At 45.8% G+C, this 24,099-nt stretch overlaps 3 protein-coding genes across 3 annotated transcripts; 1 reads left to right on the forward strand and 2 right to left on the reverse strand.

Moving 5' to 3' along the window:
- Window positions 1-91: 91 nt before the first annotated feature.
- Window positions 92-5,742, reverse strand: LOC123105731 (kinetochore protein NDC80 homolog). Its single transcript, XM_044527851.1, has 4 exons — window positions 4,493-5,742; window positions 2,783-3,029; window positions 673-819; window positions 92-588 (listed from the first exon to the last, which is right to left on the reverse strand). Exons 1-4 carry the CDS (start codon window positions 5,644-5,646, stop codon window positions 394-396), a joined length of 1,743 nt encoding a protein of 580 aa, XP_044383786.1. The 5' UTR covers window positions 5,647-5,742; the 3' UTR covers window positions 92-393.
- Window positions 5,743-11,771: 6,029 nt separating this feature from the next.
- Window positions 11,772-15,151, forward strand: LOC123105733 (GDP-mannose transporter GONST1). Its single transcript, XM_044527855.1, has 9 exons — window positions 11,772-12,345; window positions 12,447-12,636; window positions 12,781-12,920; window positions 13,032-13,161; window positions 13,284-13,382; window positions 13,486-13,640; window positions 14,146-14,262; window positions 14,397-14,494; window positions 14,598-15,151. The coding sequence occupies exons 1-9, from the start codon at window positions 11,783-11,785 to the stop codon at window positions 14,645-14,647; spliced, it is 1,542 nt and encodes a 513-aa protein (XP_044383790.1). The 5' UTR covers window positions 11,772-11,782; the 3' UTR covers window positions 14,648-15,151.
- Window positions 15,152-15,187: 36 nt separating this feature from the next.
- LOC123105734 (uncharacterized) lies at window positions 15,188-15,805 on the reverse strand. Its single transcript, XM_044527856.1, has one exon. The coding sequence runs from the start codon at window positions 15,711-15,713 to the stop codon at window positions 15,354-15,356; it is 360 nt and encodes a 119-aa protein (XP_044383791.1). The 5' UTR covers window positions 15,714-15,805; the 3' UTR covers window positions 15,188-15,353.
- Between the last annotated feature and the right edge of the window lie 8,294 nt (window positions 15,806-24,099).

The raw sequence follows: 24,099 nt of genomic DNA on the forward strand, positions 1-24,099 counted from the left end.
TGCTGTTTCCGTACTTCAGTTAGCTTCTGGCAATGCATAGGGGCTGTTCCCTGCAGCTTCTCAAGACCTGTTAGTATGGTGCAGAGTGGTGTATCCAGAAATGAAACTGGGAGCTCAGGCATATGCCGCCATTTCAACAATCTCTGTGCACATCCTACATAGGTGCTTAGCTATTTACAAATAAGTAGTATGTTCCTCTGGCCAATGCAGCAAGAGACACACACACACACCGAACTCCTCTCACCGGCCCACAACTACACCTCCGATCAAGGCCTCAAACTATCACACTACACCACAGACGACGTTAAGCAATCCAAAAGGTAGCTATTGGCGCGTGGAGAAACCCTACAGCAGCATCGCCAAATCTAACTCGCTTTCAGCGTGTGACCAGCCTCACACCATCTTGGCCGACAGCGAAGCTATGTCGTCCGCGCATTCGTAGAGCTCTTTCTTCATCTCGGCAGTCGACTGCTCCACAAACTCCTTGTACTCCGCGATGGAATCGATGAGCTTAAGCAGCTCCCTCGCGCACATCTGGGTTTCTTCGTCGGTCTCCCTCAACGCAGCCTGGAGACCCTCTTCAGAGTTCTGCCGAATCACAACATTGATGCAGATAAGTTATCTGATGATGGCCCGTGTTCCATGCTACGGAACTTTGAGAGACAATTTTACCTTTAAAAAAACCTCTGCCTCCTTCTCGATGGTGCTCAGGTGATGTTCCTTTTTCTCTAGCTCGTCTTTCATTTTTCTAGCATCGGCTGCGCAGCGTGAAACGTGGCTTTGGATTTCGCGATCCAGTGAATCCACCTGAGCAGTCATCTGGGTACAGAAACTAAAATGTAAACAGGAACATTACAAATGATAACTAGTTTACTGTTTTATTTTGCACCAAATTATCCACAAGGTTACAGACTAGTTTGTGATTGTGTTGTATGAAACGGGAGTCCAAAATATCTACGTTGGTGCAATCTTGACATAGTTTCCCAGGTATATGCGATGACTCATTTTTCAGAAACAACTATACAAGCTAAGCCAGGAGTGATGATCTGTCATATTGACGTAAATACAGAATCCACGTCAACGCCTATGTGTTCATAAATCATTATATGGAGAATTAATACACTAAGGCAACACATGCAACACTGCATTCATGAACGAGTAAACATGGCAAAGCTACTATCAGTTCAATGCTTTCAGCTCAAGCATATGCTTGATCAATAAAATATGTTCAGACGTTTACATATCTTGATGAACTATTCAGAATAATTGCATGAAAATGCAAGTAGAGATTAAATCCATGAACTGTTTTACATTTTTTGGAAACTCCAAAGTAAGTTTTTGAATAATGGGGTGTAGCAGCAACTGGTTGCACAAAATCCACTCTTTTCAAACTAAAGGGACTCTTTGGAAAGAAAGAATTTTACAGGAACCATTTTATTTCCCAGGGGAAAAGGGATATATCCCGTATTCTGAACAGAGCTTAAGTGTGTTTGTTTATCACAAGCTAGGCATCTCAACCAGTTTATGCAGCACAAATAAGAACATGTGAAGATATAGCATACCACTTGTAACAGGTTACACGTGAACATCAGTCATTACATTATGTTCAGTATTCACCAAGGCCCTAGACACTCATAGGTGATGGAAGGTCTAATCGCCACATATGCAGGAGGGCTTGGCTAGTTCATAGGCGATGCCTTTCAGGGCATGTACAGTGGTTGAGAAGGCAGCCTTCTCTTAAGCTTCCATCTCATTTAAGATGATAACTTGAACATGCTAGATAATGGGTAATCTCTTTGTGTTATTTTATAGCAAAGTAGTATTTGCATGCCCCTAAAATTGTGCAGTGATAACTAAATAAGGCCAAGATATGGCATCTGACTCAATCGATAAAAATGACTTATCTTAAACGCTAAGAGAACATCTCTTAGTTAAGAAAAGACACCTCTCCCCCCTCTTTTCACTTCTCTCTCTTCCAACTCAGCAATTATCCTACATGGCAGTGGCATTACCAAGAGAAAACTGACATCACCCCACTGTACGTGCCCTCAAAACTGGTTCTCTAGCAGTTGGAACAGATGAGAAATAAAACAAACCACATTACCAGCAGTATAGCAAGTTTTCTACCATAAAATGCAGGTCATCAGAACTTTGTAACTATTGTAACCAATTAATATCTCCATTTCGGAATATATGTAACACATCTCTACCTTTGACAACTGATGTTTATAATTTGGATTGGCAGAGTGAAAACAGTATGATTAGGTTTGCCATGAAAATATTTAGTAAAAGTAGAACCTTATGACTCTTTTCTAACTTATTCATATGAAAACTAACGGTCAAAATTGCACGCCAGACACCATGTCAAAAGTCATAACCCAAAACAACATGTATTGTTGAACTGAGGGAGTATAAGAGAAGGAAGTAAGCCATTGGCCAGTGTTGACTTTAGATTTTCCATAAAAAAAGAGTTCACTTGAGTACTTTTTGCATGATGCACAGCACATAAATAATAATCCAATTATTTTCTAGGCTGTAATGAGTAATAAATTAATGACATTTTATACAAGTGGAGTAAGTTTATCAACTCATAGTACAGAACCTCCATTTTGCCAGGATAGTGAACAAGTTTTGCTACAAGATATACAGGCAGAATTTCCACTTTGATGCATGAGTTTTAATAAGTCAATCATGAACATACTATGTGTTAAAGTGGACTTGAGGTCTTTGTTTTACTTTGTCATGTTGTGATATATACCATATACCGTATAAGGTGACTGACCTCATTATTTTTAGCCTGTAGAACAGAAACATGACTCCTTTTCTCCTCCAGCATTTTAACAATTCCTTGCAACTGCTTTTGTAGATCAATTGACTCGTCGCGCTTTGAGATAATTAGCCTTTTAGTCTCATTGGCAAGAGCATTGAGCGCAGGCTTCAGAGTGGTTTTGTACGTGGTACCAAGGATCTCAGCCGGGGAGGATCCTTTTGCATTTACCTCGTACTGGAAATCAATACTGGGTTTCAACCTGCAAAATGGCACAGTGATGTTTGACAGTAAGGCAACAAGCTCTACCGCTCTACATATAAATTGACAAAAGAGAAGACAAAGAATAAACAACAGATTGGGAAACATAATAAAATGAAATCTTTTCTGAGATCTCGATCTTCGTTTGCTTCAGTCTGTCACTAACTGAGCACTGAGGAGCAATACTTAAGAATACTGTGTTACACAAAATCTATCTCAGCAATGTTTTTTTTAATTACAAAATGTTGGTATAGCCTTCATTTTTTATATTTCTCAATTATGAAGAATATTATGATGTGAAACGTATTAGAAGCTTTTTGTGAAAACGTATGTATCATAGCCATACCCAATTAACATATAGACATGCGATATATAATATTGTTGCAACAGAGGAGCAGTGTGCATTAATTCTAACTATGTCTGCCTAAACATTGTGTCCATCACCCAAAAGAAAGATTTAAAAAAATACCGATAGAACACACACATAGCTTCATAGCCCTGCTGGAAATGCTTTCACAAATGAAGTCATCGATTTGCAACATGATACTATGTTCAACAGCAAAACTTAAGAAAAGGAATGATGAGAAACAGAGGGGAAGGAATTACACAGAGAGTTAAGCTACATAAATAAATGAGAAGAGGGAATGGGAGATAAAGTAAATCAATGGCAAAAACATACGATGTCCTACAACTTTCCTGCACTTTCTGATGTGTAACACTGCAACATTTGAACCGTCTCTATTTAGCTAATGTTAACTACTGGAGGACTGCCTTGTGCATGCTCTTATTCATTGTCTCTTTTGTATGCACAGATACAAGCGGCTGATAGTATAACTATTTTTATGAACAGAAAGCAGTTTCCTTGTTTTAACTTGACATCTCAATCATAGTCCATAAAAGAATCATGCCTTCTCCTAACATATATAATCGAACACATAGCAGACTAGCAGAGTGTACTCCAAACCGTTAAGAAAACAAGCAGCAAGAAAAGTTAAGACTGACAAACACCAAGAAAGGTAAAAGGTAACCTACAAGACAGAAGACTAATTGCAAAGTCAAGAGAATACTATCGCAAGCTAAAGCACAATCTTGTAAACTGGGTGACCACAACTCCTAAACAAAGCAAAAGATTATCAAAATAATCCTCTGACATTGAGCATTTGAAGTGCTGAGGCATGAACAAAACTAATTGATTCACCGAATGGACTATTATGTGAACTATGATATGGAGGTTTAGAAGATCAAACATATTTAACAATGGAGCAACATGTCAGCATTAGAACAGCAGATGTTTGTTTAAGTACATTTCTACATATCAAATAAGAGAGGTATGGTTACTCATTACTCTGTTAAGGTCAGTTTAAAGGTGTTAGATAACAATCGAAGCATTGGTGAAAGAATAACAAATATGGAGAGAAAAAATGAAGAACCAGGAGATCCAAAGTTCTTTTGGGGAATTCATACTTTCTGAGGGACTGGTTGCACAGCTCTGCAAGGCCCTCGATCTCCTCAAGCTTACTGACCAGTGCAGCTTCGAGTTCCCACCCCTTCTCCTCCAGCACGGCATTCGCATTCTCCAGCTTGGCAATATCATTCTCCACCGCTTGCATCTCCCTAGCCATCCTATCGACATCCCTCACATTGACCACCTGCGTCTCCACCTGTTTCGCCAGCTCCTCATTTTCGGCCATGGTCTGCTTGCAATTCAACACCTTGGCCTCCAGCTCCTTCTCCTTCTCCACCAACGCCTCTTCCTTCTCCTTGATCTTGGTGGACCAGCTCTTCACCACGGCCTCGAACTTCTGAACGTCTGCAGTAAATGCATCCTTCTTATCCTCCAGCCTCTTGAGGCGAGAGGGCGCCGACATTTGCTTGCTCCGCTTGGCCTCGAGATCCTGAAGCTCTTTCTCCAGCTCCTGGATGGCCGTTGCCTTCTCAGCGATTTGGGCGCGGGCCTTGGCGTGGTAGTCGTCGTCGAGGGAGGCGACGGCATCATCCTCGCCGGTGAGGAACAGGTAGTAGCTGTCGGCGATGTAGGTCATGAGATCATTGGAGGCGGAGACGGGAGGGGACGCGTCGAGGCCGTCGGTGACGCGGCAGAGGAGGGTGAGCCAGTAGAGGACGGAGAGGAGCGGCGGCCAGGAGTGCGGGGTGCCGGGGGCCTTGAGGGCGGATCTGGTGACCTTGTAGGGGCAGCCGAGGGAGCGGAGGAGGCTGAGGAGGTCGTCCTCCCAGGCGGCGGGCTTGAGGGGGTAGCGGAGGCGGTCGGCGAGGTGGTGGAAGGCGGCGACGATGTCCTTGGCGGGCGGGAGGGGCGGGCGGAGGTGGATGGCGGCGGCGGCGAGGTAGGCGTTGACGGCGCGGAGGGCGGCGGCCTGCGAGGCGCGGTCGGAGAGGCTGGTGATGGGGCCGCCGGCGTGGGAGGCCGCCCCCGTGCCGATGGAGGAGGGGCGGCTGCTGCACATGCTGAAGGCGTCGGAGTCGCGGCGGGAGAAGGCGTGGTCGAGGTTCCTCTGGATGCTGAAGGCGTCCGACATCGGGGTGCGGTCGACCGCCGCCGAGGAGAGGGGCGCCTTCGGGTGCCGCCCGCCGCCGCCGCGCCCGCGCCCGCGCCGCATTTCCGTCGCCGGAGTTGGGGCTGGGGTTTGCTCTGGAAATTGCGGGCTTCCGATTTGATTTTGGGAGAGAGCGAGAGCTGGGGGTTTGGAGGAGGGTGTTTTTTTCTCGGTGGAGAAATATGGAGAGAGCCTTGCCTGGGCTGGGCTTTTGCGTGAGCTACGCGGCCTGCGACGGAAGTCAGGCTGGGTGAGCCTGCTAGGCCCAGGTCGGACTGAGACTTCGACTCGGCTTTTGGGCCGAACATGATATTATATACTAGTAGGGAAAACAGCGTCGTCAGCACTCCGCCATGGACGACGCCGACGACTACCTCGCGGTGCTGCAGGCGATGACCCGACTGCATCTGGATTTCCCGCGAGACAGCGGCGACGGGGGTATTACAACAACTCCCCCGGACGGCGGTGCCGATGAGCGAACGGCCACGTAAAGCAGTCGACGGGTGAGTGGACGGAGGTCCTGGTGAGCGAGATGGCGAGCGCCACCTCCATGGACGACGCCCGGCGCCGTGCCGCCAGGATCCTCGACGCATTCGGAGGTGTTGTTTGCTCTCGCGCCGTGCAGGTGCTCGGAGACAAGGACCGGGCGGCGCTGGACAATGTTCGGCGGCAGAACGCCATCCTGAAGAAGGCGGTGGTGATCCAGCACCGGCAGCACATGGAGGACGAGGGGAGGGGCAGGGAGCTCCAGGTGCAGGTCGCCCAGTACCGGGAGCAGGTCAGGCGGCTCGAGGCGGATAATTATGGGCTGTCCATGCACCTCAGGAACGCCGGACGCGGGGCCTCCATGCCGGGGAACTTCCACCCAGAAGTTTTCTGAACAAAAAACACGACGGTGGCTTTGTGGGAATCTATCTAATCGATTGTTATTAGCGGGTTGATTTTCATAGCATGATGATAGATTGATATCTCATCCTCTATTTGTTTATTTTGCGATGTCTCAGTCCTCTATTCAGGGCCTGGATATTGTTGTCTTGTACTCCCTCCGGTTCCAAAATAAGTGTCCAAGTTTTGAACTAGTGTTAGTCCAAATATCAAAACGGTGACACTTATTATGGATCGGACTTGGCATTTAACATTGATAATTGGACATTTTTTATCACTAATAATGATAGCATGTATTTTATTTATTTATCTGTTTATTCTATGTGATGGTACCACTCCCCTCTCAAGCTAGATAAATTTTCACACATAAACTTATGATATGTGTCGGGGATATACCCCGCGGTGTAAACCGGCCGGAAGTATAACCCGGCCGGACTTGGCGGTTTACTTGAGACCCGGCTGAGACTTGACGATTCACGGGTGACCCGTTTGGACCTGGCGGTTTATGATTCACTGGTAACCCGGCGGGCGGGACAGACGGTGACAAGTGTTGAGGATCGTAGCAGAAATTTAAAATTTTCTACGCATCACCAAGATCAATCTATGGAGTAATCTAGCAGCGAGGGGAAGGAGAGTGCATCTACATACCCTTATAGATCGCTAAGCGGAAGCGTTCAAGTGAACGGGGTTGATGGAGTCGTACTCGTTGTGATCCAAATCACCGATGATCCTAGCGCCGAACAGATGGCACCTCCGCATTCAACACACGTACGGAACGGAGACGTTTCCCACGCCTTGATCCAGCAAGGAGGAGGGAGAGGTTGAGGAAGAGAGTCCAACAGCACGACGGCGTGATGGTGGAGGAGCTTGTGGTTCTCCGGCAGGGCTTCGCCAAGCACCATGGAGGAGGATGAGGTGTTGGAGGAGGGAGAGGGCTGCGCCAGGGGAAGGGTGCGGCTGCCCTCTCTCTCCCTCACTATATATAAGGGGAAGGGAGGAGGGGGAGGCGCCCTAGGGTTCCCTAGGGGAGGGGCGGCGGCCACAGGGGAAACCCTAGATGGGTTTGGGCGCCCCCACCCCTTAGGAAACTTGCCCCCTAGATGGGTTCCCATAACAACTCTAGCGTCACCGAACCTTAAGTGTGTAGACCCTACGGGTTCGGGAACTATGCAGACATGACCGAGACAACTCTCCACCAATAACCAACAACGGGATCTGGATACCCATGTTGGCTCCCACATGTTCCACGATGATCTCATCAGATGAACCACGATGTCAAGGATTCAATCGATCCCGTATACAATTCCCTTTGTCCAGCGGTATTGTACTTGCCCGAGATTCGGTCGTCGGTATCCGATACCTTGTTCAATCTCGTTACCGGCAAGTCTCTTTACTCGTTCCATAACACATCATCCCGTGATCAACTCCTTGGTCACATTGTGCACATTATGATGATGTCCTACCGAGTGGGCCCAGAGATACCTCTCCGTTTACACGGAGTGACAAATCCCAGTCTCGATTCATGCCAACCCAACAAATACTTTCGGAGATACCTATAGTGAACCTTTATAGCCACCCAATTACGTTGTGACGTTTGGCACACCCAAAGCACTCCTACGGTATCCGGGAGTTGCACAATCTCATGGTCTTAGGAAATGATACTTGACATTAGAAAAGCTTTAGCATACGAACTACACGATCTTTGTGCTAGGCTTAGGATTGGGTCTTGTCCATCACATCATTCTCCTAATGATGTGATCCCGTTATCAACAACATCCAATGTCCATGGTCAGGAAACTGTAACCATCTATTGATCAATGAGCTAGTCAACTAGAGGCTTACTAGGGACATGGTGTTGTCTATGTATCCACACATGCATCTGAGTTTCCTATGAATACAATTCTAGCATGGATAATAAATGATTATCATGAACAATAAAATATAATATAATAATAACTAATTTATTATTGCCTCTAGGGCATATTTTCAACAACAAGGCCCAAGGCTCAGAAGGCCGGCTCATGTTATGATGGGCCGGTTTAATAGGAAAGGCGTGAGAAATATTTGTCTTACAAGGAGTTAAGACCTGGACTTGTATCCGGTTTGTATTAGAGATAGACTAGTCATAATCCTAATAGGACTCCACATGTAACCCGCCCCTCCAACATATATAAGGAGGGGCGGGGCTCCCCAAAGAGGAAGAAGCAAAAGAAAACAATCGTAGGGCTAGACACAAAGAGGAGAGCTGGTTTATGGCGACTTCCTGATGATCATAATGAGACCTAGCCTCAAACAGCATGTAGGGTTGTTGCCGGATGATGTTTCCCGGGGCCCGAAGCTGTCTAAATCCTTGTCTTGTGTTGCGTCTCTCGATTTCGCTCAACCCCGCTCAAGCTACTACAAAGATGCGTTAGCCTTATGACTAAGTCCTGACACTAAGGACATCTGCCGTGACAATTCCACGACAATGTGGTATTACTCTCTGAAATCTACATGCCAGGAGTGTGCACCTACTATTGAATTGCACAGACATGCACAACTAGCTAGCTCGAAGTTAGAACCTACAAGTACAAATTTATTCATCTCGCTAAGGTATCTTTTTTGCCTTAATACCTAAGATACTTGCCACCGACTAGCACTCTCGCGAGATGATAATGCACAGATATTTAGCACCTATCGTCACCCAATTTAGAGCCTCGATCGCTACATACTTGAGCGAAAGTGATTGTTGGCAGCTTGAATTTACTGTTGAAGACTCCTGCGTTGCGCTAGTTCCAATTTCTCCATGCCACAAGCAAAAGAGAGGGCATCCCTTTCATGGTCATTATGCATCAAAAGAGTCGGCCACGGCTTTGACGTTTGTTGAAAACTTGCCAAGATTGCAGGTCGAGCCCCGGGACCCCAAACCAATCCTTGGCCAAGTTCCAAATCCTAAGGGAGTAGCGGCATTGGAATAGCAAGTGTGCCCTAGTTTCATGAGCCCCCTTACAAAAGGGTCAAAACCCCACAATTTGGCCGCCCTTGTTTCCCAAGGTGGTCTGCCATCCAAATTCGGTTTGTTGATGATTAGACAAGCAAAAAATTTGCACTTAGTGGGGCGTCCAATTCCTCCTAACGGTGCTCTTGAGGTTGGTGGTGTTGTCTAACCTGAATTGTGGCTTATATGTGGAAGTTGTCGAGTATTGGCCGATTGCAGTCACTTCCAAACAATGGAGTCTTAATGCTCCTCACATAGTAGAGTTTGTGAAAGTGATCTCGCAGATATTGAGGAACTCCCGGATGTGTTGAGTTGTGAGCCCATCGGCGACGTTTGCTTGGTCCAACCCAACATTATTGTGAAGAGACTTTTTAATGCACTATTTTTTTCTTTTAGATGGCAAAAATAGACGGCTCCAAGTCTTTCGGCCTATGACCATTAGCCCAAGTGGAGTTCTAGAAGCTAGCCTTGTTGCCTTCTTCGATGGTAATGGTGGTGGTGGTATCAAAGATGTTCATATCATTGTCATTGAATGGATCCCCCATGTCGAAGTCTAAGGGCGTGCCGAGTTGTGAGTCCATCGATGATGTTCATTTTGGTCCACAGAAGCATTATTGTGAAGAGCCTTTTAATGGACCCATTATTCTTCTTTGAGGTGGCATAACTAGATGGGTCCAAATGTTTCGGCCTATGACTATCAGCCTAAGCATTTTAAGACTTCGAGCGGAAATGTTCAGGAGCGTAAGATGGTCTACTGCTATGGTTGTGAGCACCGCCCTTGACCAAAACAGCACAACCATCAAGAGTGTAGTGCTCTCCGTGTCAAGGGTGGAGATGGCCCACAATCTTATTCTGGAAACGAGTTCTCTACATTCGCTTGAGCGCAAGAGGGAGCTCGAAAAATCGGACATGAAATGTTTTTCTGGCTGCTGGTAAGCTAGCTCTGCATGATCTCATCTAGGTTTAGGTCACGCCAACGGATGGGGCCAACAAGCGTCTTCTCAAAATTGGTCTTTTAACTTTCCTGAAGTTATTAAGAGCATCTCTATCAAACGCGCGGTTGCGCGACGCGCTAATTTTTTTTTGCAACGCCGAAATAGCGTTTTAGCATGCTGAGCTGGTGTTTTGCTTTACCATAAGCATAAAAACACGGCGCCCAATCCGACGGCCCCACTTACAACAACCTAGATTTTGCAGCGTGTGCGAGCAGGCACATCAAATAATAGTGCGTGATGCCGTTTTTTCCCAACGGTTCAACCTACTTTGCCACGCGCGGGATTTTAACGCGTCTGCTAGAGCGTCAGTCTCGGTCACGCGCACAATATAGTCGGTTTTCCAGCGCGCGACTAATTTAGCACTTCTTAGACATGCTCTAAAGATGCCTTATTTTTTTCGATCGAAGGGGCCACATGGCCCCATTTTCATTATGAAAATGGAGTTGTTTACAGGGCAACAAACCAACCATTACATCACTTATCTAGAATCACACCAGAATGCTCCAGCCTAACAAGCCTAATCATCATACCACTGATATACATCACCACATCAGGATGCTTCAATCTATCCAAAACTAATCAGGAAAGGCCCTAGTGTCACACTAGCTACAAAGGTACGAACAGATTAAAGGACGACAACCAAATTAACACAAAGGCTTCGAGGCCAGCAAGCATTTCCAGCGGCTAGCTTTACAAAATCCTTCTCACATGCGGCGCCAAACCATGCCCACCTCACAAGACATCACGAGTCACCCTCACGATATGTCTAGACACCTGATGAAGCATGTTTTATACCCCTCTTTTCTGCAGATTTTTCCAAGAGTCGAGTAGGGAACAAACAAGAAAGATAATGCCAGTAAGATATCTAGGCATAACACTTTGAAAACAGGATTTGTTCCTTGTTTTCCATTTAGACCACAAGAGAGCAGTAGTACCCAATAAAACAACTACTCTATCTTTGCTAGTATAGCTAGACAACCAGATCTAGCACGGGTCGAGAAAAGACATTGGAGCTCTCTGGTTTCCTAGAGCACACCCCACAATATTCCACAGGAACTTAGCTAAAGTCGAAAATAAATTGGATGCCTTATTGGTGGGTGAAAAGTTTAGAAATCCAAATCAGCGAAATTTGGGAAGGACCATACAAACATTCTCCTGTAATTTTGAATCACAACGTAAAACGAATTTGAATCCATGGGCGGGGAGCTTTTTAAATCCAAGGTCAACATAGCGTAGGAAGGCCATCATGATGCGCCAACAATGTCAAACCTTTCTTTTCGGCGATGGCTTGAGTTTGACTCCAACACTCGTCTTCCTTCGTCCCCCGCTCCGCGCGGCGAACATGGGCGCCGCCGCACGCGTCGTCTCCCTTCCTCCACCTCGGCTCCCCCGCCGGCCCGCGACCTCAGTCCCTTCCGCCGCACGCCGGCTCCCCCTCCCCCTCCCCGCGCCCCGAGGCCTCGCCCGCGTTGACCTACTCACCACCGAAGGCGCCAACCACCTTCTTCCACCTCCCGCCGCCCCCCTTTGCGTCCCCTCCAAGCCCCTCCATGGCGTTGAAAGGCATCTCCTCCTCCCCCCTTTTAGCATCTCCCATCCCCCCTCGCCTCCCATCACCTCCTCCTTGGAAGAAGCATCACCGCCCTGCATTTCTTCCCCGGCCGCCGAGGTTTGCTTCCTTCCGGGCCCGGCCTCCATGTCACTGGACCACAGCCCCACCGGCTCTCTCGTCGTGTACGGCGATGACATCGAGGAGGCCATGTCCCCCAACCGGAGCGTCGCCGCCGTGGCCGTCAAGGACGGCGACGCCTCCGTGTACAAGATCATCCACGGCTTCCTCAAGCAGAAGAACAACTCCATCATCAACGTCGCCGCCAGCGTCGCCCGCAAGGCCGCCTCCAACAAGTAATGCGGTAGCGCTAGGCGCTAGCTGTAGTGTCACTCTGTCAGATTTCGTCTTCAGAGATGGATGGAGAGGTCGACTGACTGACTGCTTTGTTTGGCAGGCTGTCGAGGAAGACTTCGGATGTTTTCGACACCTTGATTCAGCAGCAGCAGAGCAGGCTGGGGAACAAGACCGGGCCTCTGCTCTCTGGGATATCCTACTGCATAGCCTCTTGCAGCATGATATTGCTCAACAAGGTGGTTCTCTCCAGCTACAACTTCAGTGCTGGCATCTCACTCATGCTGTACCAGGTAATCAACTTGTTAATTAGTATCTCTTGGTTGAACCATTCTGAAGTAACTTCATAGCTCAATACTGGCATATGTGTATGCATATGAGATGTGGTGCTTGCATTGACAAGTTATTATCGAGCTGATCATGACTACTTTGTTCAGAATCTTATATCCGTGGTCATTCTTGTGGCACTCGAGTTCTTCGCTGTAATTTCAACAGAAGAGCTAACATGGAAGTTGATCAAAGTCTGGATTCCAGTTAATCTCATTTTTGTTGGAATGCTAGTAACCGGAATGTACAGGTGCATCCTGCTTAAATGTGCACTCCATAGTCTGAATTGATTTCTACGATCTTCTTACAATAATATTGGCCTGACCTTCTCTATTCCCCTTTTGTTTCTGTCACGTTTCAGTTTGAAGTACATAAATGTTGCCATGGTGACGATATTGAAGAACATGACAAACATTTTAACGGCTGTAGGGGAGATATATGTTTTCAGGAAGTGTCAGAACAAACAGGTTTGGGCTGCCTTATGCATGATGGTACGTCGTACTTGTTAGCATTAGCTAATGACTTCACTACACCCACCTGTTCTAAGAGTGTAACAACGACAGACCAACATGATTGCTGACCTCGGTGCACTTTCTCTCTGTTTCTCCTGCAGATTATATCAGCTGTCAGCGGCGGTATGACAGATCTTTCTTTCCATTTAATCGGTTACGCGTGGCAGATTTTGAATTGCTTTCTGACAGCAGCCTATTCGGTTAGTTCATGTTGTCCTCATAGTGCGCACGGACGCACACATAAAGACGCCCCCTTTAGTGTTTAACCTTGACTGATCGCTAACATATGGTTTCTCATACCAGCTTACACTGAGACGCCTGATGGACACAGCCAAACAATCAACTAAATCGGGTTCTCTCAATGAAGTTTCTATGGTGTTACTTAACAATGCGCTCTCCATCCCTTTCGCGGTCATTTTGATTATTGTCTTCAACGAGTGGGAATACGTGTACCAAACGTAAGAACTTAATCTTACTCCCTGTCTCAGCCATACATAAAAGCAATATGAACTTACTATGATGTGCAGCAACTCTTATTTATTCAGGACTGAGTATTTATTTTGTTTCCGAAGCAGAGACTGAGTATTTTAGAGTATAGTTTACATTACTAACTTTCCCAGCAGTAGTTATCATGCACTAACTTTTCCATTTATGCAAGTCATGTATCTGTACATATTAAAAACTCATTTTGCTCTGTTCCACTTTGAAATTTTAACTTGCCTTGGACATTTTGAGTTTGCTCACAAAAGAAGCTATCTCTCTAACCAACTCTAGCATGAAGTCTGATGAAATGGAAAAATGAAAGACTGCTCCAGTACTGTGTCCCGTAATATTTTTATTTTTCCGAAAGATGTCCGCAGCTCTGACTTTGCATTCACTCATTTTAGTGCTTTCAAAGGTAGAATTCATCGTTGTGCGCTTTTTTCAGTTGCACTTATGCGTGTTTTCTCATGCCATCTGCAGCGAAGTTATCAGAGAGCCCATGTTCTGGTTTTTTGCGACCGCCAGTGGATTGTTAGGACTAGCGATCAGCTTCTCATCCGTGTGGTTTTTACAGGAGACTGGCCCAACAACTTACAGGTGAGATGATACTACTAACTCAATTCCTTCTTCAATGTGCCCACATAAATGTTTGCATGAAAAAAAGTATCACACTAACTGTAACACCATCAAAGTTCTATTCACATGTTGATAATCACTTTTCTCCCTTTCAGTCTTGTTGGCTCACTAAACAAGATACCCATTTCGGTTGCTGGTGTCTTGCTATTCAATGTTCCTGTTAGTGTGGAAAATTTGTTCAGCATAGTTTTTGGTAAGTAATCTGTTTCATCACCACTGGGTTATGAACATGCTGCCTTGCTACCCTATGAGTGCAACCTCTGATGCATCTCTGTACTTGATCTTAACATCTGCAGGTCTTTTTGCTGGGATATTCTTCGCAAAGGCAAAGATGTCCAAGTCCTAATGTTCACTCTCCTGGCGCGACTGTAACACGAAAATATTCGCACGGCAAGGCCTCCTATCAACTGTACAGATATACGATCAGAGTCCGTTTGAACTTGTCGAGTCGATTGGGATTTCGTGAAACATTCTGTTTATTCTTTCCCGGATTTGTTTCATAACTGCATGCAGAAGGCAGTTTGCAGGACTTGTCACAGCTTCTATCCAATTGTTGATCTCTGCTCAAGAAGTTGAGCAGAACAACCATACAAAATAAAGGGAAAAGATTTGGCCATTTCAACACCGGGAATTTGCTGTTGCTGTGCCCCAAGAGCTTCCTCTGTTCCTCTGATATTTTTCAGTTTCTTAATCATTGTAAATAAATTGGAATATCACAGCCAACCAATCTTTGGCTATGATCTAGATATCCGTATATACTAGTTATGTTTAAAATCAGCAGTCCCAGAGATATAAAGGTTGTCGGTATTGGGATCTTAGCAAAGCAAAGCTTAACATGGGTATATGACATACTGAGCCTTTGAGAGAAATTACTCCAGAAGTTGTGTGAAGAAGAATACAAATCTATAAGGCATCACAGCAAGAATCATTTGAGTAGTTACACCGCGTGTACATATATGCAGATCTCTGCGATGTTTTCCATGGAGTTACAGCAATAAATCGAGCTATGAGATCGAAGCACGCACCCAAGCGCGCGCACGTGCTTATGTAGTTCAGCCTTTCTTGGCGAAGAGGCCGCCGAGGTTGAACCCGCCGCCGCCCTCGCTGCCGGCCGCGGGCTTCTTGCCGGAGGTGGTGCCGCCGGCCTTCCTGGAGGCGGTGCCGCCCGTGGACGGAGCCGGGCCGTCCACCTTGTTGAGCAGCGGGTTGGTCTCGATGAACTCCTGCTCGTCCTTGACGATGGCGCTGACGATGAAGTCGAGGATGCTCTTCTCCTTCTTGGCCGGAGCCGGCGTGCCCCTCGTCGCCGCCGGCACCGCCAGCCGCGTCCGCTGCGGGCGAAGGCTACTCCTCCCCGCCGACGACGCCGGCGCCACTGCCGCCACGCTGCTGCCGAACCCCACCGATGCCATTGCTAACGCTAGGTGGCTCTCGTGGATTTCTTGGCGATTCTTGGCGGCGAAATGTATGTATGGTGGGACTGTGTTGAACTTGGTGAGGGTGGCGATCGGGCGGCCATATATGCGTGGGAGGCAGGGAGACGATCGGGAGGGGATGGTGGCCACAGGCGGCTTATCCTCACCACGCGCAGCTACGTGTGCGTGCCAGCCATCGGCAGTGCACTGGCCGTGCGTCCCGCGAGAGGTCAGCGTGGGCTCGGCACAAGCGCAAGTGGGATCAATTCGGTTGTAGGGCCAGCGTTGCTTCGTCTGTCTCTTACCAGTAAAAAAAGATCCCAAAGCAAATGACGATACAGACTCTTATACCGTAAAAAAAAACTCACAGAAAGATCCCAAGACAAATGACGATACAGATGCAAGATTTTTTTATTTGCGGGATATATATATATATATATATATATATATATATATATATATATATATATATATATATATATATATATATATATGCAATACAAACAATCCACAGATCCAAAGTTTAAAACAGGACTGACTCATGAACCAAAAACACAAATCCAGCTATGAATGGACATATGGGTCCCTTTGACTTGCCCTTGCTGGCTGGGCAAGCTTTGACCTGGCCCCACATGTAAGTGAGAGGGCGGAAGGGGTTGGGAGAGATTTTAATCCTTTTCTTTTTACTGGGTCCCACATGTAAGTTACATATGCAGAGGGGGTTAAAAAACATCCAAAGAACGTCTAATAGACGGTCAAAACCCTTTGACTGCATAGAAATATCCACAAAATGTCTCATATACGAAAACTTTTTCTGCCGATATATCAATTCGCGGTATCACCTCGTATTCACTGAAACACTTCTGGTAACCCGAAACGGTTTCGGTTTCCCTCGAAACTATTTTTATGAGGTAATAGCACCTCAGATCCTAGAACTTGCACGAAATGTGATGATTTGGTCCAAAACTTGCAAAACTCTACTCCACCCTCCTTCAACTTGCACCAAATGTGATGTTTTCGTCCACATCCTATTACGTCATGCTATTTCTTGAGCTTGCGTTGTTTTTTCTCTTGAAGAGGAAAGGGTGATGCAGGAAAGTAGAGATAAGTATTTTCCCCGGTTAAGAACCAATGTATCAATCCAGTAGAACATACACGCAATTCTCCAATCTATGCACCTACACAAACAATCAAACACTTGCACCCAACGCGATAAATGGGTTGTCAATCCCGTCACGGTCCCTTACAAATATGAGCTCTGATAGAGATACATATAAAAAATTACTGAAACATAAAAAAAATTGCAGCAAGGCATTTTTGGCTTATAAATCTGAAAATATATGATGAAAAATAGACCCGGGGGCCATAGGTTTCACTAGAGACTTTTCTCTTGAAGGAAAATAATACGGTGGGTGTACAAATTACTGTCGAGCAATTGATAGAAAATCGCAAAGTTATGACGATATCCAAAGCAATGATTATGAATATAGGCATCACGTTCGTGTTAAGTAGGCCGACTCCTGTCTGCATCTACTACTATTACTTCACACATCGACCGCTATCCAGCATGCATCTAGAGTATTAAGTTCATAAGAACGGAGTAACGCCTTAAGTAAGATGACATGATGTAGATGGATAAACTCAAGCAATATGATGAAAACCCCATCTTTTTACCCTTGATGGCAACAATACAAATACGTGCCTCGCTACCCCTACTTTGTCACTGGGTGAGGACACCGCAAGATTGAACCCAAAACTAAGCACCTCTCTCGTTGCAAGAAAAACCAATCTAGTTGGCCAAACCAAACTGATAATTCGAAGAGGAATACAAAGATATCAAATCATGCATATAAGAATTCAGAGAAGATTCAAATAATATTCGTAGATAATCTGATCATAAATCCACAATTCATCGAATCTCGACAAACACACCGCAAAACAAGATTACATCGGATAGAACTCCAAGAACACCGAGGAGAACATTGTATTGAAGATCAAAGAGAGAGAAGAAGCCATCTAGCTAGTAGCTATGGACCCGTAGGTCTGTGGTAAACTACCCACGCTTCATCGGAAGGGCAATAGAGTTGATGTAGGTGCCCTCCGTGATCGAATCCCAGAAAAGGCCCTAAGATGGGATCTCGCGGAAACAGAGGCTTGCGGCGGTGAAAAAGTATTTTGATGGACGCTTCTGTTGGTTTGGGAATATTTGAGAATTTATAGGGCAAAAATTAGGGTTGAAGGACTCCCGTGGAGCCCATAAGCCAGGGGGCACGCCCTGAGGGCTTGTGGAGCCCTCGGGACTCTTTTGCGTTCCTGTCCAAATCCTACATGTGTCTTCTGGTCCAAGAAAAATCATCGTAAAGTTTTATTCCGTTTGGACTCTGTTTGATATTCCTTTTCTGTAAAACTCAAAAACTAGGAAAAAAATAGAAACTGGCACTCGTCTTTGAGTTAATAGGTTAGTCCCAAAAATAATATAAAATAACATAATAATGCATATAAAACATCCAAAACAGATAATATAATAGCATGGAACAATAAAAAATTATAGATACGTTGGAGACGTATCACATCGCGGCAAGTGGCAGCCAAGTGGTCGGACCGGTTGTTGCCTACACTTTTGCACAAAGCCCCCTGTCGTTCTATGCAATCAGCCCGCACTACCGCCACCTGAATTAAATCTGTCTGAAATATCCTGTTGAAATCTGTGCGAGCCTTCTCCTGTTGCCCATCTCTTGTTCCCCATCTCCATCTCCCAGCTCGCCGCCGCCATCAAGCTTTTTGCCGCAGTCTAGGTCGTCCCCATGGTCTTCTAGGACGATCTCTCGAGCTCCTCATCGGACGACGACTCCGTCACCAGTCAGGTTAGCCACCGGCTCCCCCATTGTGATGTAGCTAGGTTTAGGGTTCAGGAGAATGGGGAATTGTACTGAAGATGGTGATTTGTTCTTGTTCTAGGCACCTGCCACCATTTCCTGCTCAGAATGGAGAGGCCTTGTTACTGAATTTGCTTCTAGATTTGAGCACAAAGTTGTCTGTGAGAAGCTTGTGGCCTTTGATTCAATGGATAGTGGTAGGAGGCTCTTAGCTTGTGCATAGAAGATCAGTAGCTAGCTATCTCATTTTGCATTGTTTGTATATTGCTATGTGTAGTGTGTTTCAAGTGTGGATGATTGTGCCAGTGCATTTATCTGATCTTAAGGTTAGTAGCCAGCACACTAATTTTAGCAATTCTCTGAATTGTTGAGTGTTAACATTTAACTGAATTTGTTCACTTTGAAAAGTTAACTGAATTTGTGTAGTGTGAATAGATAACTTAACTTTTGCATTTGTGCAGTTAACTATTAACTACATTTGTGCACTTAACTGCATTTCTGAACTTCACTGATTTAGTGTTGATAGTTACCACCATTTGTGCAATTAACTTATTTTTGTCAATCGATAGGAAGCACCTAAATGCAACTTTGTTGAGTGGGTTGAGCCCGAGTGGCCTTCCCCTTTGAAGATGAGTCTAGCTAGGATTTGGGATATGTATGACGATGAGGACAAGTTGAGGCTGAGACAAAATGTAGTTAATGCTGAACAAGTTGAGTCTGAGGCTTTTGGGTGCACACGGAGGAGTTGCGGCGCCGACGGCAGTTGCTGACGCCGGAATAGCACCGTGACCCCGCCTACGCATCCGACTCTCTCGCTTGGGAGGTCTAGTTAGCGTTCGAGCACGAGGAGCAGCGTCGGGCGCGGCATCCATGACGTGCGGCATGGATCCCCATCGCCGTCCCTCGTCCCGCGCGACGAGGACCAGGAGGCGGAGGCCGCCTACCAAAAAGCGAGGAGGACGAGTGGCGCAAGGCAGCGGAGGAGGAGGCGGCGTACCAAGCGCGCATGGCGGAGGCCATGGCGCTCTTCGCTACCGGCAACTGCATCGTGCCGCCATTGAGGCCGCTGTCCTCCGTCAAGGCCGAGCTGGCGCCGACCCCCATCAAGCTGGAGAGCTACTCATGGAACGGGGTGGTGCGCGAGTTGGTCAAGGCGCCACTGATCTGGTTTGGGGCGATGCCGGCGCAGGAGCAGTTCTAACTCGAGCAATGGCAGCAGCAAAGGCTGGCCAAGGAGCGCTGCGAGGGCGAGTATCTCGAGCAGCTGGAGCGCGACGCGGAGGAGGAGGAGCGCCTTGCCCGCGGTGGGCCAGCCAGCGGCGGAGGACGTCGCCACAGCCTGTGTAGGTTGGCCCGACGCCGACGCTCATCGAGCTCACCGACCCCGACGACGACGAGGAGGACGCCTAGGGCAACACGCCTCCTCCTAGTTTTTAGTTTTATTTAATGTTTTAACTTAATGTAAAAGTGGACTTGTGGACTCTCGCCGGCCTTTGTGGCCAGCATTAATTTTTAATTAACATTTTTTATTTTCAAAATGTTTGCGGTATTTTTTTCGCACACCCTAAAAAATGGGTCGGGCCGGCGTTGGGCGCAAGCATCGACCCAAGCGTGAAAGCGGATATGGGTGTTCGTTGGGCCGACCCAAACGGAGGTCGGCCCGTTGGAGTTGCTCTAAGGGTTTTACTCCGTTAACATTTAGGGGATCGGCTAAAGATGGCCTTAGACATGAAAGTACAAGTAGTGACAACTCCAGCATTCAGTGTCATTTAAAGGATAATGTCACATGAAAATAATGCAACAACTTTTGCATATGTTTTTATGCGAAAAACTTCTAATCTATTCATCTTCAATCATGATAGTACAACGAACACCAGAAATAAAAATTACATCCAGATCCGTAGACCACCTAGCGACGACTACAAGCACTGAAGCGAGCCGAAGGCGCGCCGCCGCCATCACCCCTCCATCGTTGGAGTTGGGCATAACTTGTTGTAGTAGAAAGTCGGGAAGTTGTCGTGCTAAGGCCCCATAGGACTAGCACACCAGAACAACAACCGCCACAGATGAAGAATAACGTAGGTTGGAAGGATTCAACCTAAAGACACACGAATGTAGAAGAACAACGACGAAATCCGAGCAAATCCACCAAAGATAGATCCGCCGGAGACACACCTCCAGACGCCCACCAACGATACTAGACGCATCGCCGGAACGGGGGCTAGGCGGGGAGACCTTTATTCCATCTTCAGGGAGCCGCCGCCGTCTCATCTTCCTGAGCAGGTGATACGTCTCCGTCGTATCTATAATTTATGATTATTCCATGCCAATATTCTACAACTTTCATATACTTTTGGCAATTTTTTATACTATTTTTGGGACTAACATATTGATCCAGTGCCTAGTGTCAGTTCTTGTTTGTTGCATGTTTTTGGTTTCGCAGTAAATCCATATCAAATGGATTCCAAACGGAATAAAAACTGAGGAGATTTTTTTGGAATATATGTGATTTTTGGGAAGAAAAATCAACGTGAGACGATGCCCAAGGGGGCCACGAGGCAGGGGCGCGCCCTGGGCCCTCGTGGCTACCCCGTAAGGCGGTTGGTGCCCTTCTTTCACCGCAAGAAAGCTAATATCCAGATAAAAATCGTGTCCAAAATTCAGCCTAATCGGAGTTATGGATCTCCGGGAATTTAAGAAACGGTGAAAGGGCAGAATTAGGGAACGCAGAAACAGAGAGAGACAGAGAGACAGATCCAATCTCGGAGGGGCTCTCGCCCCTCCGCCACCATGAAGGCCATGGACCAGAGGGGAAACCATTCTCCCATCTAGGAAGAAGGTCAAGGAAGAAGAAGAAGGGGGTCTCTCCCCCCCTCTCTTTCAGCGGCGCCGGAACGCCGCCGGGGCCATCATCATCACCGCAATCTACACCAACAACTTTACCGCCATCATCACCAATTCTTCCCCCATCTATGCAGCAGTGTAACCCCTCTTTTACCCGCTATAATATCTACTTAAACATGATGCTCAACGCTATATATTATTTCCCAATGATGTATGGTTATCCTATGATGTTTGAGTAGATCTGTTTTGTCCAATGGGTTAATTGATGATCGTGATTGGTTTGAGTTGCATGTTTTATTATTGGTGCTGTCCTATGGTGCTCTTTGTGTCGCGCAAGCATGAGGGATCCCCGCTGTAGGGTTTGCAATATGTTCATGATTTGCTTATGGTGGGTGGCGTGAGTGACAGAAGCACAGACCCAAGGAAGTAGGTTGTTTGCATATGGGAATAAAGAGGACTTGATGCCTTATAATGCTATGGTTGGGTTTTACCTTAATGATCTTTAGTAGTTGCGGATGCTTGCTAGAGTTCCAATCATAAGTGCATATGATCCAAGAAGAGAAAGTATGTTAGCTTATGCCTCTCCCTCGAATAAAATTGCAATAATGATTACCGGTCTAGTTATCAATTGCCTAGGGACAAATAACTTTCTTGTGTGACAACAATCTCTCTACTAAAGCTAACTTAGTTGTGTCTTCATCTAAACAGCCCCTACTTTTTATTTACACGCTCTTTATTATCTTGCAAACCTATCCAAAAACACCTAGAAAGTACTTCTAGTTTCATACTTGTTCTAGGTAAAGCGAACGTTAAGCGTGCGTAGAGTTGTATCGGTGGTCGATAGAACTTGAGGGAATATTTGTTCTGCGTTTAGCTCCTCGTTGGGTTCGACACTCTTACTTATCGAAAGAGGCTACAATTGATCCCCTATACTTGTGGGTTATCAAGACCTTTTTCTGGCGCCGTTGCCGGGGAGTTATAGCGTGGGGTGAATATTCTCGTGTGTGCTTGTTTGCTTTATCACTAAGTAATTTTTATTTGATGTTCTAAGTTGTTCTCTATCTTTAGTTATGGATATGGAACATGAAATACCAAAAAAATTAGGTTTACTTGCTACTCATGGAGATGGGGAACCTCCTAAAACCCTCGATGCTCATTATGTGAAAGATATTATGTACTACTTTGATAATCCTGAGAAAATCCCATTCAACGTTATAATGGGAGTAACGTTGGATCAACGTGAATACTTTAGGGATTATCACTTGACTCAAAAAGGGAAACTATTATGGGATCAAATTTATATGTTGCATTGGTATGCTTGGCAACTATGCTTGAGATATGATTATACTTTTGCTCTAGGATGAAGGCTCCACACCTTCCCTTTTCATGCGAATTTAATGATGATGAAACCTTAGCTTCTTATGCTAATGGTATATATGATTACTATGATGTGGAACGAATAGAAGAATTCGTTGCTTTTATGGGTGCTTATGAAATTGAATCTTTGTTTAAAGAGTGTGAAAATCTTGATGATGCTGTTTACAGACCTGAAAATTTTGCTATACTTAAATATTGCTATGAAAATTATGAATTCAATTCCGATATTGATGATTTTATTGAGAGAGTCTCTGCTGTCCAAGAAGAGATTAATATTTTGCAAGAGTCTATGGAAGAAGAAATTGATGAAACTGTGAGCTCATTGGATGAAAAAGATGATGAGGAGAGCGAAGAACAAAAGGAGGAAGAGCGGATTAGCTACCCGTACCCACCTTCTAATGAGAGTAACTCTTCAACTCATACATTGTTTAATTTCCCTTCATGCTTACCGAAGGATGATTGCTATGATGATTGTGATGATCCCGTTGATTCTTTTGAAATATCCCTTTTTGATGATGCTTGCTATGCTTGTGGCCAAGATGCCAATATGAATTATGCTTATGGAGATGAACTTGCTATAGTTACTTATTGTAAGTGCATCTAGTGCCACCCCTAGTTGGTTTTGGAGTATTGACGACAAACCTAGTTGAAGGACTAATGTGTTTGTGAGAATTGCAGGATAACACAGGTAGAAGTCCCTCATTGATTCGATTTTCCTACCAGAGATGACCCCTAAAAATGTATGAAGACATTGATGTCAAAGGTGGTATATGAAGATATTCACATTGAAGACTATGACAAGAGAAGACATCACATGAAGCCTATGGAGCTCGAAGACTTAGATCTTTCGTAGTTCTTTTTCTTCTTTGATTGAGTCATAGGAACCACCGTACTGTTAAGTGGGGTCCAAGAGAACCAGTCAGAATGACTGAAGTGATGCTTAACCAAAACCTATGTCTTCGAGTGAAGATTATGAGAGCGAATCTTGTCCAGACTCGGACAAGTCAGCTTTGCTTGTAGCCCAAGTAAATTTGCCGTGTGAGTTTGAAATCTGACCGTTGGAACATGTGTCAGTTCCTTAGTGACCCAGGGTCATTTCGGACAAATCAGGTCGGGTTGCCTAGTGGCTATAAATAGCCCACCCCCTACAACCATAAACGGTTGGCTGCTCAGAGTTAGAGTACGACTTTTGTCGTTTGAGAGTAACCCACCTCGAAGCCTTTGAGAGAGAATTCCTTGCGAGGATAAAGCCCTAACCACCCAGAGCCAAAGAGAATTAGGCATCA

This window comes from Triticum aestivum, chromosome 5A, assembly GCF_018294505.1.
Source record: "Triticum aestivum cultivar Chinese Spring chromosome 5A, IWGSC CS RefSeq v2.1, whole genome shotgun sequence".
In the NCBI taxonomy this organism is placed as follows: Eukaryota; Viridiplantae; Streptophyta; class Magnoliopsida; order Poales; family Poaceae; genus Triticum; species Triticum aestivum.